The 16,890-nt window shown below is 38.7% G+C and overlaps 1 protein-coding gene across 2 annotated transcripts in view; it reads right to left on the bottom strand.

Annotated features, from left to right (window-relative positions):
* Window positions 1–4,174: 4,174 nt before the first annotated feature.
* LOC135467833 (estrogen-related receptor gamma-like) overlaps window positions 4,175–16,890 on the bottom strand; it is a 56,584-nt gene continuing 43,868 nt past the window's right edge. For both annotated transcript variants that reach the window (XM_064745718.1, XM_064745719.1), the window contains exons 4-7: window positions 7,080–7,295; window positions 6,384–6,551; window positions 5,142–5,414; window positions 4,175–4,628 (exon numbers count right to left, since the gene is read on the bottom strand). In XM_064745718.1, the coding sequence (XP_064601788.1) occupies window positions 4,387–4,628; window positions 5,142–5,414; window positions 6,384–6,551; window positions 7,080–7,295 (899 nt within the window). In that variant the 3' untranslated portion in view covers window positions 4,175–4,386. The remainder of the gene's footprint in view (window positions 4,629–5,141; window positions 5,415–6,383; window positions 6,552–7,079; window positions 7,296–16,890) is intronic.

The raw sequence follows: 16,890 nt of genomic DNA, 5'->3' as shown, positions 1-16,890 counted from the left end.
GGTGACCAGAAGAAAAATCCCATCAAAATCTGCCACATTCCTGCCATATTTCCGACTTAAAACATTTCACCTTCTTACTCCAACAGGGGGCATTACCTAAAGGGAGAATGGTCGACCGTGAGGGATGGGATAATAAAATAAAACAACCACTTGGCAGCTTTTCACTCCCCGCTCATAATGGATACAAAACACGTTTAAGAGATTGTGAGTGGATTTTTTTTTGTTCTTTTTCAAGAATCACAAGAATTCTGAAGCCGTTTCCAGCCTACATCTGTAAAATTCAACAAGACCTATCATACACTGGCCAGACACGGGATGCCAAACACAGGATTTCTTGGAATGTGGAGTTTTCAATCATAACATTAAAGGGTGGAGATCAAAGGAAAGTTCTCACGTGTGGGGGGGGGGGGGGGGGGGGAGGCAATCAAAATGAACTTTGTCAAGGGAGCCAGCTGCCAAGAGGGGTTTTGGGTACAATTAACAAGGGAAAGGGAATGTAAATGTTAAAATGGACAATGGGGCATTAATGGAACACGTATACCAGGGTCTTCCATCATGTATAATCTAACCACATAATGTAATGAGAAACAAAAACTGGCCAGGTGTAGCTCACAAGTACGGTGCTCTCCATCATGCACAAAAAATCTTGGAAACATGCCTTTGTAAATCTGTACTATGCATACTAATCACCAGCTACAGTAATTCCATTACTGTCTCAAGCCACCATGTTTTAATAACCACAGTTCCCTGTCCGCATATATTTATCAACAATCCCAGAACAGTAGAGCTTCAGCACTTGTCTTTAACAACATACATGTACATCTCTAGTACATAGAAAAATAAAACCTGATTGCTTCGCCATGTACTTCAACAATGCAGACTAACCGACTACTGAAGCTTCAGCCTGCCATATCTATTTAGCACAAGTACAAAACTTGCATACAGCTTTAATGTAGAATTGCTCCATTTGTAATTCAACAACGAGTAACTGCTATCAACAATATAATTTTTTATCTGTAAAAACTGCATTTTGACTCTTTGTTAATTTTTTTTTTTTCTTCACTTTTTTCATTTTTCCTATTTGATTGGGCATAGATTTCTACACAACCATGTTGTCTTTTCAGTATTCCAGATCTGACTGTAATCACCAGGTAATAGTAAATCGATATCACATCTAGATAATTCTTAGTTATCCATACATAACAATATTCCTGCATGAGCTCTTGGGTATAATTTGCCTGGAATAGTAACATTTACAATCTTGTAACAAACCTGATCAACATATCTTTGTAACTATCGTTTAGCTATTTATATATATATATATATATATATACAAATACATATCCATGAATCATGTATATATATTGTATCACACAACTGAATATTAAAACAATCTAACAAAAACAAAACCCAAACCATGGCATAGTTGATCTGTTGCCTTTATCATGCAGGCAGGCACACACACATACACACGGACACCCAATAACAAATCCTCTTTAAGAGTATAAACACCTGGCTCTATATACAACTGTTTAACAATTTTATATATACATTTGAAATGGTAAATCAAACCAGTGCAAACAAGTTGAGAAACAAGTCCAGAAGATGAACCTGACTAATGATGGGATGGAACTTTAGGATTTCTAAGAAAGGCAAAAACATTAAATTTACTTTTAGAACAACATCTAGATTTGTGTCTATTGAATATTTTCAACATTTTTGATGAATTGTCAGTAAGCACTTTGTCAAAACAATACTGATTTATACGAGAACAAAAGGTAAAAAGAAAATATCATTTTTGGATTTCAGTGCAAGATGGTCATACACTATGATTTAATGCGAGTAAGGAGGAGTTGTGTATTTTAACTTTCATTCAAACCACGTTTTTGTGACAAAAAATAATAAATGCCAAATTTGACCAGCCATGTATGTAAGGTACATGTACTGAATGTTTGTGAAACATCTCCACTAAAAGATAACTAAAAACGGTAGAAAATAAAACAAAAATAAACAATTTAAAAGGAAATCCTATTGAATACTTTCCAAGACAACTTGAAAATAATAAAAGTCTCATATAAGTGGTTATACTTCAGAGAGTACCAGAGGGCCTCACAGTGACTTCAAGATTCTGGATGGGATCAAATGGGGCAAGAGTGGCCATAATAGTGGCTAGCTGGTTGGTTAGGTGGTTGTAGAACTCTATAAAATCATGATCTGGAACGATGCTTAATTTTTAACAGCATCAATCTAGTCAAATGGGATTCTTGTACTTGTGGCACCCAAGTGAGCCAACATGCCTGGCGCAACATTCTTGTGTCAACTGATGTTTTCTCTGAACATGCGTACCAAATTTATTTTTATCTTTGACAGGAATCTACTATAAAGGCAGACGTGGGTAGAAAGTGCAAAATGAGATTTTCATTAGTGTAAAGTCTACCTCTTCAATTAAGCTAGAACATTTCACACAAACCAAAAACAGACGTGAAATAAGGAAATTAAAAGAGATCAATGATGTGACTGGTTTATGCAGAGATTGGGGGAGTCAGGGGAAGGCTAGGGAGGGACACTGAATGTGCAATGATGACAAGAGGGAAGGAAAGAAAAAGATGTAATAAGAGTGCAGAGGGGAGCTGGGGGGAGGAGAGAGAAAGTTGATTGGATGATGTAAATATATAAATAATTGTGTAACAACTGATCAAGACTTTTATGTGATATCACACAGATAGGGCTATCGTAGGACGCCCCTAAATGGCAGTAACCAACTCCCTATAACCTTTTACAAACAGGTAGCAAAAATACACTAGCTAGATGAACACGTGAACGTGATACATGTAGATGAATAGATGGCAACAGGTTGAGCAGAGGTTGGAGCGTGACCAGAGGCTCACACTTTGCATCTGCGATACATATATCATAAATCATCTGGGATAACAATAACAACATTAACAAACACTGATTGATAAGGTAACAGCATATCAATCCAAAACAGACACACATGAGTCTTTATACTCTGTAACTGGTTTTCAAATGGCTTAGGGTGGGGTCATTGATATCGGTAATACCAGAAAGCCGGGAACAGTAAATGGGATCTGTGAATAATGTTGTATTTAAACAATCTATTATAAATTGTACTCTCTAAAATACACAGCTTTTCTACGGACTGTCACCTTTTATGTGGAGTGACTGGACTGGTATCAATCATTGTAAAGTATAGCACTATAGTAAACTAGGCTAGACAACAGTAAATGCCAAAAACATATGTCAGCTTTGATTCTATGTTCTGTATATTAGCCCTGACCTATCACTACGGAGGGTAGGCCTGCTGGCTATAGCACTATGACATATCTAGATTAGAGTTTGGGTAGACCAGTAGAGGGCAGCACATGTCTGACATGCCTCAAGAATAACCATATCTCTGGTTTCACCCTTCAGGCAAGTATGTTTACAGTTACACATCCATAGACGGCTCGCCAGTACCTCTCTTCCATAATCTCTGCCTCTGGACTGTTCCCACCATAACAGAACTGCAGCCTTCCTCAAGGCTTCACCCCTGCTATTATAATGCGTTCACTCTCCACTGGTAGTCAATGGTTTTGTTGTTTTCACACAGCTGCACAGTTGGTGCAGCCGTCTGAGCACCTGTTTCTACAGCCTGTCTCTTGCACACATTTTCCTGGGAAGCCTAAACATGGACGATCACATTCCCTGCCCTCTAAAACTTCTTTTCCACGTAATAAATTGTGTATTACAGGTCATGTTGTATATACTGTCATCAATACATGTGAACACTTCACAGTTTGGAGAGCTCTTCGCTCTTGTAAAAATACTCATCCATCCAACGAGAAGTGTTTTGGGCTGACCACACCAGTCACTGTATGGGGTGAAATGCATTTATACATCAGAAGTTTGCTGCCTGACTGTAAAATGGGGTGTCAAAGGTCCATGCTCTTTCCATCTTTTGGCAAGGCTTGGACCCTTTATATTAAAGGGGAAAATGGGAACACCAGGCCTTTCTTGATCACAGGGACACTGTGGGTGATTTATCTTGTGAAAGACTGTGGTGACTGGCAGTAGTCCACACTATGAACTAGCACTTGGCCAATTTATTCAAAGAGTACAGCTTTTACTTGTCCGGTTTGAATGTCCATCAACCACTTGTTCCTACACACTACATATATATATATATATATATATATTTCTCAAACTGCAGGTTCTCCCATAGCCATCACAACTCGTAGCATCTACAATTTTGGCATACCACTGTCAACATTAACATAACAAATCTTCATGCTCAATGTACACACTCCATGGCAATTTTCTGCTCTGGGGCATGTAGTCCTCCTGGATATCTAAAGGTCAAAGGTTAACCAATTGGACTTTTTTTTATCAAGAATCCGCCTCAAGCATTTCCAGGAAAAGCTTATGCATTGGTACACGTCCATCTTTCTTCACATCAAACCAGTATTTCTTGGCCAGTAATTTGATTTGTGTGAGTATTGGTAAGAGCAGCAGAATGTTTCCCACCCTGCGCATGTTCCCGCCACTCCGCCGCTTGACGTAGTCAATCAAGCAGTCCTGTATCTTGTCTCGAAATTGGTGGACTGCCTCTTCATTCTCCACATTGGCATCTGTAAACAACATCAACACTGTCTTATTGCCAGAAAAAACATATCATGTAGATAGGCTGACATCCAAACATAATAATCCCACAAATTACTTACTCAAAACCACTACACATATAATATCAGAAACAATCATGTAAAAATGTACAAGGAGGCTGTCAAAAAAAGAGTGTTTCAAGTCCACTGAAGAGAAAACTTGTGGTGAATGGCCCCTTGTCCAGTGAATGGCCCGTGTTGATAGGATGTTAAAAAAATACATTCCTGCAGTTATATATTCTAAATGGGTGAGTATCTTCAATATTGTACTCATTATCAACAAACACATATAAGACACCTCTAGTTTTCCTCATCCTCAGTCTCTCACATGTATAGATTTAACATTTTGACAACAACAACATCCTACCTCTTTAAATTTGGAACATAAATTTGGAACAAATTTGGAATGCCCCAAATATATGTGCATCAGAGTTTAATAAAAACATCTAGTACACGGGTACTAAAGTAAAAAGCAAACTGTACCTGGATTACATAGCACCAGGGCCTTTATAAGGACATATTCTTCAGTGGTAACTCCAAGCAAGGTTACTTTCTTGGCTAACTTTCGACTCAAGTGGTCAAAATCCACAGGGCTCTTGAATAAACTGGCTTTCTCTTGGGAGAGCTTGAAGTCGTCAGCGAAAACCAACTGTCCATTGTATGGAGTTGATCTGTAGGACAGGTTAAAACAGAGGATGTCCAGCCAGGAGTGTTGTAACAGGTTCATTTGATCACTCAATGACAGGTTCACGAACCCTGAAAACACAGGCACATGGTGAAGTCACACAGGTTGAAGTCATGCAAAATGTGTTTGATAAAACTAAAACACAGGCCTTTGGAGGTCACACTACTGACATCTGTTTGAGAACCCTGAAACACTGATACAGAATGAAGTCATAGTGATCTATGGAAGAACCCTCAGAGGCACGATTAACCCACACCACTAACACCTACAGAAACGTAGTCATGCTGCCATCATGAAGTCGTATTACCAAGATCTGTAGCGTAGTGCAAACATCTGTACAAGTCCATTAAGAGTCATACAATATAACTGGCAAAGAAAGAAATCCTACTTCAAATTTCTCTCCACAATATATGGGAGTTCTTCCAAAAACCTGGTGGCGTGGCTTACCTCAAATTCCATGAACCCATAAACCTCACAGCCACCATTCAAATGAAAAATTCTTGAGCACGAATGCAAAAATCTAACAAATAAAAAAACCCCTCTGAAATCATGCGCAGATGATAAAGGGCAAATGCACCTGATTTAAACCAAAAAGATAAGACCAAGACAAAAATATCAGGTGCTGTACTGGCCAACACATATGTAATCTAAACACCTCGCCTCTTGTTTCATACTCACACCATCACGCTTCATGATTGGCTGGAGAGTTTTGTTGTGCAATTTTATTTCTTCAAGCAGTCAAAAATCACCATTGAATGTGTAACGGAGATTAAACTATTGATGACTTTGCTTCCTTGGTGAGCTACGTGTTATTAGACTTCCAAGGGTAAAATAATCCAATCATAGAGCTGACTGCTTGCCATTTAGCATTCAATAAAATATGACAACTTTCATGGAGAAAACAAAAAGCCAGAGTTAATCATCCTCACGCCATTTGAAAGTAGTTTTTATTGTGGACCAAGGGCCAGATTTCCGTTTTCAAATAATTTCTGAGAATAAAAGCTCAGATGTTAGCGCCATTTCCACAGAGGTTTTCTTACCTGGCACCTGTTTTGCCCAACTGATGGTCAGTACGAGCTCACGGTCTGCCAGATCTGACATGACGGACATGAACTTCACCTCATCATCGGGCATGCTGGGATCAGGAAGGGCCAGTAACCGGTCTAGCTGAGCTTCCACCGACAAGAGAGCTGATAACAGTTTGTTCTCTAAGAGGAACAAAAGGAAAAATCACCAACAAATTAATACAAACAAGCAGCTTCCCAAATAACATTTGGCATGTTGTACTTGAATACTAACAGTACCATAAAGTAAGTCATCTGAGCAAAATACAGCCTTGGAGATGGACTGTCTATGCAATACACAAGTATACCTATATGCTCAAGCAGGTCTCTCTTTGGAATATAAACAGACTCTCAGAATTCCAAAAAGAGCTAGCACTGGCTAACGAATTCAGCTTATTGAATGGTCAAGCAGTAACTGGGCCTGGTTGTTCAAAACTGGTTTAAGACTTAATACTACACTTAACTTTAAGCCAAGTCTTGAGCTTAAACTGCTGCTGTTACACTTTGACTGGAGAACTGTATTGGCTACTGAGTTTGGCTGAAATTTTAAATATAAAATATGGCTTAATGCCAATATTAGCAAATACATTTTCGAGCAACTGGTCCCAAGAGGCTTTAATTATGTTCCAAATGTGAAGATATGACCTGCTGCATGGAAAGCCTGACTCTGACCTTCAGTGCAGAATTTTTTCGCAGGAGCTATGATCTGCTGATATGGTGTGTGTTGTTGTTGTTGTTGCTGCTGCTGCGACTGCTGTTGTTGTTGTGATGATTGATGGTTGTTCTGCTGTCGTGAATGATGCAACTGTTGATGAACAACGATCACTTGTGAGTCTGGGCTTCGTTTGTACTTCTGACGGCCGCCTCGTACTCTGTCCAATCGCACACCTGCAAAATTCACAAATAACAACCAAGGTGATTTATTACATTTGTCAGATTTACAGAACACACTCTAGTACCTGTCTTTTCTATTATCTTCTGCTAACGAATTAACGCAATTGTCCAATTCAACAACAGGTATAAAAATCTTCCTAGTTTTAACAAATAACAGACCAAAATACTATAAATGTTACATGTAATTCAAAATCTTTAAACAACAAAAACAAATACAAGATTGGACCTCTATTACATTCTCGCTAGATTCAAACAATGTGATGTGTCCAAATAGATCTGCGATAACCTGACTGATCAAATCTTTTTTGCACAAAGACATGTCAAAGTAATCTTTTGTCTATAGATATTATATCAATGGCAACAAAATGACCATTTTGCTCAACAGTCCTTACACATGTAGTTCCATTTTGTCCCCAAATATGTATGTTCATACATTATGGAAACCGTGCCATTTTTTATAAAGGTGATGCCGTCTCCACTGTGAGGAGTATGGAAGAACGTCCAAAAATTGCAGTTGTAGAAATCTGCACTGTGAGAAGCATGTAAATATGGCAATAAATTGTAGTGGGCATTCATTAAAACACTGGGGGGTGGAAAAAAAAACCCACAACGAAATTAACAAAGCATTTCATCGGATACAGAATATGCCCATGCAGACTACCACAAGATTCACTGGCCCTAGAACAGCTTCAGCCTTCACCTGTACATGTTGTGCTTATCTTTGACACACTGAACTTTCTGTGGACGCTCCAGCTATAAGCCCCCTATTATGTGCAGCACTGTTATGGAAATGTGTAAACAATCAGTGTGGATTGCTCTGACATTTACACCAAACTCTCTGTTGTAAGATATATGGCCTGCTGAGAGCAGAGCCAGAAGAACATAGATTGTGGACATCGGCATTACAGTCTGATCTGTACGGAGCACTCCATCTAATGCATGCAATACTGCATACGTGTGCATGTGGCCCTGACTTTCATGCAGACTGCTTTCTTGGTTTGTTGTTTTGCACTATACTCAAAGATCTTTGCTATAACAAGCATGTCTGTAGGTCACCATTTTACAACATGAGCTTTTAGATGAAGGGCTTGTGCACGATGATGTTCACTTTTTGTGACGTGATGCAGTTTTCATTTTACTTTCCTGAGTGGGCGAGACCAGAGTACCTGGAGTAAACCATACCATCACACTTTCCTGTGTGCGACGTACAAATCTATCTGATTGGCATGATTGGTGAACGATTCCAGTGAGTACTTATTTCAACCAATATGAGAGCGGGAGAATCTACAAATTGTCTGTCTAAGGCTGGGATTGATCCTATGATTGGAGTGCTCAGGGTTGCACCCTGTGCCACCTTTTACTACTCGTCTTCATATGTGCACGAACCTAAATAATGTAAAAATTTACAGCTCAATAAACCAACAAATTTTATGTTTAAAAGAACATTTGCCATTGCAATTAATGTACAGGTAGGTCTATAACAGAAAGAAGTGACTACAATACCGTCTGAAAACCAAACAATAAAATTATTAAAAAAACAGACACTGGATTACCTCCCTTCCTCTTTAATTCCACAATGGCACTGAACCAGTCTAAGTACATAATGGACAACCAGATCTTTCAATATTGACTGTTAAAAGCAAAGATCTGAGAGGAGATGGTTATTTTCATATCACCCACTAAAGATGCTATAGAATATACCTACTGTAATTACTGTAACTGATTGGAGAAGGACAAATATTTACATAATGGTTTATTAGATTGCAAGGGGATGGACATTCCACCACCCAGCACATGTGTATCTCTCATTACACGGATGATCCAGTACGGGTATGTAAATCAATATGAAGCTTTAGCATTCCTAGCAGTGGTGTTATCTATAGGTGCATATATGTCCTGGTCAAGTGGTCTGGAATCTTACACTGTCAGTCCTACATTACTGAAGTTTAGCAGTACATGAGTCACTCAATAGGGATGAGTCATTTTTGTTACAATATTTGCTTTTTTGAATTATATTTCCTGAATCATTTCTGTAGTAAATGTCTACACATATATGTTATGATTTTTTTTTTTTTTTTTTTGGTTGGAACTACACTCAGATTTATCAGCTTGCGTAGATTTGGGTTAAACAAAAGCGCATAAATCACAGTTAAGCAATTCAAAAGGATGAATAAGCTAATGTACCAAACGAAAAACTCAAAGTCTAGAGATAAACTGCTTTTCATTTTGAAATTATATACTACTGATGTTAGGGAATAGAATTCTTAAAATACATTTACACATATTTTAAGAGGGTTCTACATGAGTAACAACCATGAAGTTGTATTTGACTTACTTATTTATTTATTTGATTGGTGTTTTACACCGTACTCAATAATATTCATGATATTGTAAATACTATTATCTAATACAATGAAATGACACAGCAGGGGCTACTGATATCACAGCTATCATACTGCATGGTTCAACATTCCTCCAAACTGTCATCATCCCGAGTACTAAACTTGCTTTGGGTCTAGAGGGCTTTATAAATATCAATCTAATTACCACCAAGATTCTACACAAAGTGCATAGCTCTATGGGTCTGCCACGAGCTGCTATACAACCTTTATTCAGACAGTTCAATAATATCCTGACTGGGAATACCCATACCAGGTTCAGTGATCCGATTATAAGTGAGGCCAATCATTACTGGTCTGCACAGAGCAGTAGTACCTTCAGGTGGGCAGGGACAAGCTTCAGGTTATGGAGTTATCTCATGCATGCAGTATTCTCCTATCACAAACGTTGGTCAGTCAACACTAAAATCACTGAGTCTATATGGAGATCTCTAATGATTCAAAACAAGACAAATTCTGATCACATCAGGGCCCAGAGACAAAATAAATCATTCAACAACTTGGGTCCCACGATTTCAGTCCTGGCAACACATTAACCTAACACGGTTATACTGATTTATAGTCCAAGGTATCATATGTTTATCACAATTGCCATTGGGGCTCAGGTGCTTGTTCCACATAATAACGCAATAATGAACAAATTTGACTGTACCTTGAGAACTTGTGCTTTCTCTGGCACTGAACCATATTAAATAATGAGGTACAATGTAAATTCACCAGCAATTGTGTCATCACGAGACGAATTACCTTTCTCAAAACGTGCCAGCGTTTTAAACAGAATACCATAGTGGCCAGGGAATCCAAGATGGCTAACAGTCAAATTGGAATGTAGTAAGGAGATAAAAATCAACTCTACCAATTCCTTGAACACAAGGCACTGTGTTTAATAGAATGAACTTGATTGGTTGAAAAATCTTCACGATGTTTTGTTCACAAGGACAGGTGTGATGGGCAAGAAATCCAAAATGGCCAACAAAGCCATACTGGATTACACAGTGTGACAAAATCAATCCTGAAAGTCATCCGCCCTGACCTTAAGCCACAGCTTTCATGTAAGTATAAACTTGTGTACAAGATCAGGTCTGATGAATGCAAGGATGGACAAATGGAGAGTACTTTCATGTCTTCTCACCATTTCCATGGCAGAGGACAATAAAAGGTTCAACAATGTCTTCATCCATCTTGTCACTGGCTAACTCTTTACATCTCAAAGACGCTCTCGCTTATGACTTTCAGTTTTCACACCAGTATGGCGACTTATCAATAGGATAAAGGTTTATTTTCGGCCACGAAAAGGAGCAAGCTAACATGAACATACATCTTGTCTAACTAACACATACTTGTCACACGTCATTCTCTTTGTTTCTTCTTGCGAACTAATTTTGTGAACCTAATGAAGGTAAAACCCCCTGGGACAAACAACATGCTTTTCACATTAAAATAAGACATCTTATTCATAATCTAAAACACACTTTTGGGAACATAAAAAATGAACGCCAGTTCTGTGAAAAGAAATCTCAAACAACCTTCAATTAACTGAAATTTGCTGCTACTTGCATTAGACAAACCAAAAAAAGCCAAGCAGAAAAGATGATTGAAAGTTCTATAAACATTGAATCTGTAAGAATCTTGGACAAGCTGGCAAAGTCAATTCAACAAAAAGGCTTCCAACAGGGTCTGTAACGTTTACAGCACAGGTTCTCAGCAACAAGAGCAGCCATTTGCTTTGAAAGATAACCAGTCTGGCAGAAACAGACTTCAGCATGATTTAAATGACCTTTCAGGATAGGAACACCTCAGTCTTAGCAACAGCTAGCCCAAAAGAAAGCAAAGCATTCTAAAATCTGGACAAATCAATATTCTCAAATAAAATCACTGTCTGTGAAGGGATAAACAACCAAGGTGACATACCACTGGAAAGGATTCGCTGGCCCATTATGACAACATTCAGCACTATGTCACTTAGGTTTCACAAAACATTAACACACTGATTTGCAACCATTAAACTACAGACGCTGGCAACACCATGGCAGTGGTTACATGCAAATTTCTGATTAAAAGGATCCTTGAAATGATAACGTTGAGCATTATCGGACCCTATCAGCAAAAATAGAACTGGTTGGTAGTGAATCCCTTTTTTTTTTGTTTTAAATTCTGGCTTATGAAAAGAATTTGAAAGAAATGAACATGGGAGAAAAAAATACAAAGAAAACTTCAATTAAAATCTCATGAACAACAAACACATTTTTAATGATGGCCCCATCATTGGTACTACTAAAAACTGCCACTATCATGACTAATTGTAAATGAGATTTTTATTTTATTATTAACTCTTTGCTGCAACCAGCCTCATTTTTTAAATTGGATTTAAGCAAGAGACTTATAGTTATTTCTTTGACTGGTATTCCAATGCCATTCATTGCTATAATTTGTTGTTTAGGACAGCTTTTATCTCCTTCCACAAAACATTAAAAACTATGGTTTTCATTAAGTACTGTACCTTTTTATTTCAAGAGTCAAATGTAAACTAAATATAATTTCTTGAGGCGAGCAGAATGGCATTTTGCATGGTGTGTTCTTGTCACATGAAGGCTATTGACTGAGGCCAATTTACATTCAGACTGAGTAGCACAGCTTTCTGCGACAGATAGATTGGAAATTTCAGTCTTCACAATATCCAAGCAGTAGGCTTGCCAGCAGCTAACAGGCAGGTATTTCCCAGGGCATCGATTGTGAAACGGCTCGAAATTGATAATGAAAGCTGGGCTGACCAACTAAGTTGGAAGAGGGAGACGTGTAGATGAACATGTATGTACTGATCCAGATATGCGGAAGTTCTCTGACTCAAATCTGGTGCTAAGCTATTACCAGGAAATGCCATCCTAAAATGTGTATTAGTGCATCAAAAAAATATGGAAGGCACTGCAAATTCAATAACAAGAAAAAAGCAATTCAACTGCTGACTGTCCTGCTAATTGGCATGTACTATTAACCTTGTATGAGGATTTCAAAATGTCTGCACTCAGAGGTGTGTTGTACTTTATACTCCGGTCAAACACACCCAAGGAAATGAAAACATTCGTTAGTTGTCCAGTCAATGACAACCCCTATATTACCCTACCGTAGGTAGATTAACACGATCCAAAGCAACAGGTATTAAAAATAACCATCGTTTATCACGTAGACTAGAACGTCTGTCCTCAATCTCTGGTAAACAAATTAACAGAGGCTTTTCAGACAGTCTATAAGGATTTATTACAGTCAGCAGCAGAGACAAAAACAAGTTACATGTATCATATAAAAGCATATTTCCCATATTTTCTATTGATTCTTCCATGGAGTATTGTTTAAGGTTATATATATATATATATATGCTAGTCAGTAGAAGTGTTTTGCACTACCAATTCCCTGAAAAATTCCTCCTTAAAATGACCATATTAGGAAAACGGTACAGACAAGAGGGTTTTAACGTTCAGTTATTTCAGTTGATAGAAATATCATATTCAGTATTACAGGTGGAATAAACCTGAGTGTGACGGCCTAAGATAAAACTGTCGAAAAATGGGAGTGTACCTAATGTACACTTACTGCATACACATGTGACCCAAATGCACTGTAAAAATCCTACTTACTTTGTACATGCGTTTAAACTTTGCACCTAACTTGCCTGAAAAAACTTCTATCTGTAGTCTTCACAGGGAGTTGACCAACTGAACAGGGGTGTCCGACACATTTCTCCATCACAGACAGTGGTGAACATCAATCAAATCAATTTTGAATACTGTGCTGTAGAAATGTCAGGCTTCAAGAATGCAGAGTAAAAATTTGTGAATTGGGAAATCTTGCTTAAGGGGGGGGGGGGGGGGGGGGAATGAATGGATAACCAGGACGCTTGAATCCAAAGTGAGCCAAATGTTGCCAAATTCAGGCGAGAGAATTGGCAAAAGACAGCCTTGTGCCTGATCAATGTTTGCTCCCTTTGGGCACATGTACTAAACTCTTATCAACCATCACTCAATCACCTGGGGGCAGCTTTAATCAGAGCATCTTGACAGCTAATATTGTCGTGTGGCAAGAGAGATTTCAGCGGTCTCCCTAAAGATGGCACACCCATCTCCAAAGCAAAAAGGCTAGACGGCATTAAATGAACAGCAAAGAGTGCTATAATGATCAATGCCAAAAGCGTCTTTTGTATTAAAAAAACGTTTTGACTTTTCAAGAAATGCTGGCAACAGTCTGTATACATGTAGATGACAGAGCTCTGCACTTTACTGAGGGTAATCCCACAATGGAGGAATCTTGGTTTAGGGTGAAAGACGGTGAAGCAGAAGGTCATTTCAACCTGGTCAAACTTATTACCTCTTGTGAGGTGATTCCTTAGGCTAGCTGGCTTCATGCTAAACCTCTCCTCACAGCAAATCAACATTTTACCGCCTCATTAACACGCCCACAATGACCTGCTCACAAGGAACTTTAAGTGGCATGTTCCAACTTTGTCTTTCTCACCTTATATTAGGGAACAAACCAATAAAAGCGCTCTTTTTGCCAGATTAATTGCTGTGTGCTCTCTGTCAACCTTCACTTTGAGGGAAAGGAGATTCGTTACTGGCTTTCATGCTTGAGTGCTAAACGGGGCTTAGGAATATAAATATCAATTGTGAATGTCTGGTAGGTTCTGGACCTAGCAGCTGACCCCTCATATCTGCGTCTGCTTCTATATCAGAGATCAATTCTCTAAGTGGCAGAGCGCTGATGTCTAAGAACTGTGACTGGCCTTTCAGTCTGGAAATGGAAGGCCCAAGATGGCAGTGACTTAATGGGATGGCACAGGGATCAGACCTAATGTCATAAGTGCTACAACGTAGCCATGGTAAATATACAGTGTGCACACAAGCACCCATAATTCCACCAAACAGTTTTGATAAATGTAACAGATGGTGGAGTATTTACATAATATGCCAGCACCTTACAAAACCACTGGCAACTTGCACATGTTCTGTCTGACAGGAGTTCATGTGCACAGCAACCGAACTATGCGAGTGGGAGTGTGTAGGTAACCACAAAAAATTGTTTTTTTTTTGTGGTTACAAAAAAACAAAACAAAAAAAAAAATTTTTTTTAAATTGTATTTGATGGTAATTGCTTTTCACACAAACAATGCCATTTAAGTCTATGGATGGAGGAAACTGGCCAATGTATGGAGAAGATATCTGACTAGCCTCTTAACTGTGAGCTATAGCCAAACCAGCACAAGTGGAAAATTATGAAACTGAGGTTCAAGGCTTCAATGATGAACCCATGATCAAGCAGATCTACATTCAAACTGAGCTTCATCAATGATGAACCCATGATCAAGCAGATCTACATTCAAACTGAGCTTCATCAATGATGAACCCATGATCAAGCAGATCTATATTCAAACTGAGCTTCATCAATGATGAACCCATGATCAAGCAGATCTACATTCAAACTGAGCTTCATCAATGATAAACCCATGATCAAGCAGATCTACATTCAAACTGAGCTTCATCAATGATGAACCCATGATCAAGCAGATCTACATTCAAACTGAGCTTCATCAATGATGAACCAATGATCAAGCAGATCTACATTCAAACTGAGCTTCATCAATGATGAACCCATGATCAAGCAGATCTATATTCAAACTGAGCTTCATCAATGATGAACCCATGATCAAGCAGATCTACATTCCAACCATCATCAGACTGATGCAAAATTTGCAAATTGTTTTTTCTGTGATAATATTGCTATTCTCATCCTCACTAGAGTATTTTGGGGGGATTGTGAGTACACTAAATGAGGACTAAATGTATGTTTTACATGTGGCTGAAAATAGAAAAACATGCTGAAGACCTGCATGTAACAATAAATGCAAAGATCAGAAGAAACAGTTACAATAAAGTGTAGAAGTGTATATAAATTTATTTATTTTTTGATTCGATTGGTGTTTTACGCCGTTCTCAAGAATAAATTCACTTATATGTCGACGACCAGCATTATGGTGGGAGGAAAGCTGGCAGAGCCCGGGGAAACTCACACCCACCCTTAGTTTGCTGGCGGACCTTCCCACTTATGGTAGGAGAGGAATCCAGCATGAGACGGAGTTGAACTCACAGCGATCGAATTAGTGGGAGCCTCCTGGTTCAAAATGGTGCATAGTGAGATTTTTCATTCCATGTCAATTGATGATAATGGACAGCATATATGAACATGCGGCCATCCACTCTTCCACACCCACCAGGAACAAGTCTAAGATGAGGGCTGCCAGGTAGCCCCTCCACAATACTCCCTGGTTTATAAATAAGCTAGCTGTTGCAATGTACGTAAAATGCATGCAGACCAGTTCCCGGCTAAGAACACACTAGGTAACACGATGGGATTCAGAAGACTGACAATGGTAGACAGCTGTTTGCCTTGTATGAAGTACAACCTGTCATTCACCACATCTTTCTAAGACGTGTACATCTGCAGGCTCTACCACACAAGAGGATTGTTATTTAGCCTGGCTTTCTGAGCATTGGAAAAAATGAAAATACATGTACTTATATAACTGATGATATAGTTTTGGACATTTCATGGAAAGCTTCTTGTAAATGTATGTGTAAAACGACAACCACATGTATACCCAAACCTACACATAGGAAGTAGCTTCCAGAGTTTTATGCCCAAGACAGATAAATAATTTCAGTCTTATTTTCTTTATTATGAACAAGCAACTGCATAAGTAGACATGGTAAATTGGCTCAAAAAGTGGAGCACCCTGGCTTGCAAGTAAACAAACCCTTCAGCAGTTCAGCTAGAGATAAATGGATCCTCCATGACCCAGTTTGAGAGTACTTTTACTCCTCGCACCGCAAATACTCCCACCCGTATTACTTACAGACAACCACACAACCAAAACAACACTTAAAAGAGCCCTCTTCCTGAAAAACACTTTGATAATCTTCAGGGCTTATCCTGAGCCCTGGTTCCCTACAACCTTCTCAAATTCTGTCTTGGTTTAAAAATTCTGCTGCATGTTTGGCCCATATATCATCAAGTAAAGATGTCAAAGTCAAGGAACTTTGTGGATGGAATGGAAGAGACTAACAAGGTGTTTGACAGTATACCAGCCTCAGATCCTGGGTGTCTGTGGATAACAGTAGGGTAGGTTTGTCAAAGATACATCA

The sequence above is a fragment of the Liolophura sinensis genome, chromosome 6 (genome assembly GCF_032854445.1).
Source record: "Liolophura sinensis isolate JHLJ2023 chromosome 6, CUHK_Ljap_v2, whole genome shotgun sequence".
NCBI classification, from domain to species: domain Eukaryota; kingdom Metazoa; phylum Mollusca; class Polyplacophora; order Chitonida; family Chitonidae; genus Liolophura; species Liolophura sinensis.
The sequence above is the reverse complement of the archived record's forward strand: the minus strand, read 5'-3'. Positions and strand labels throughout refer to the sequence as shown.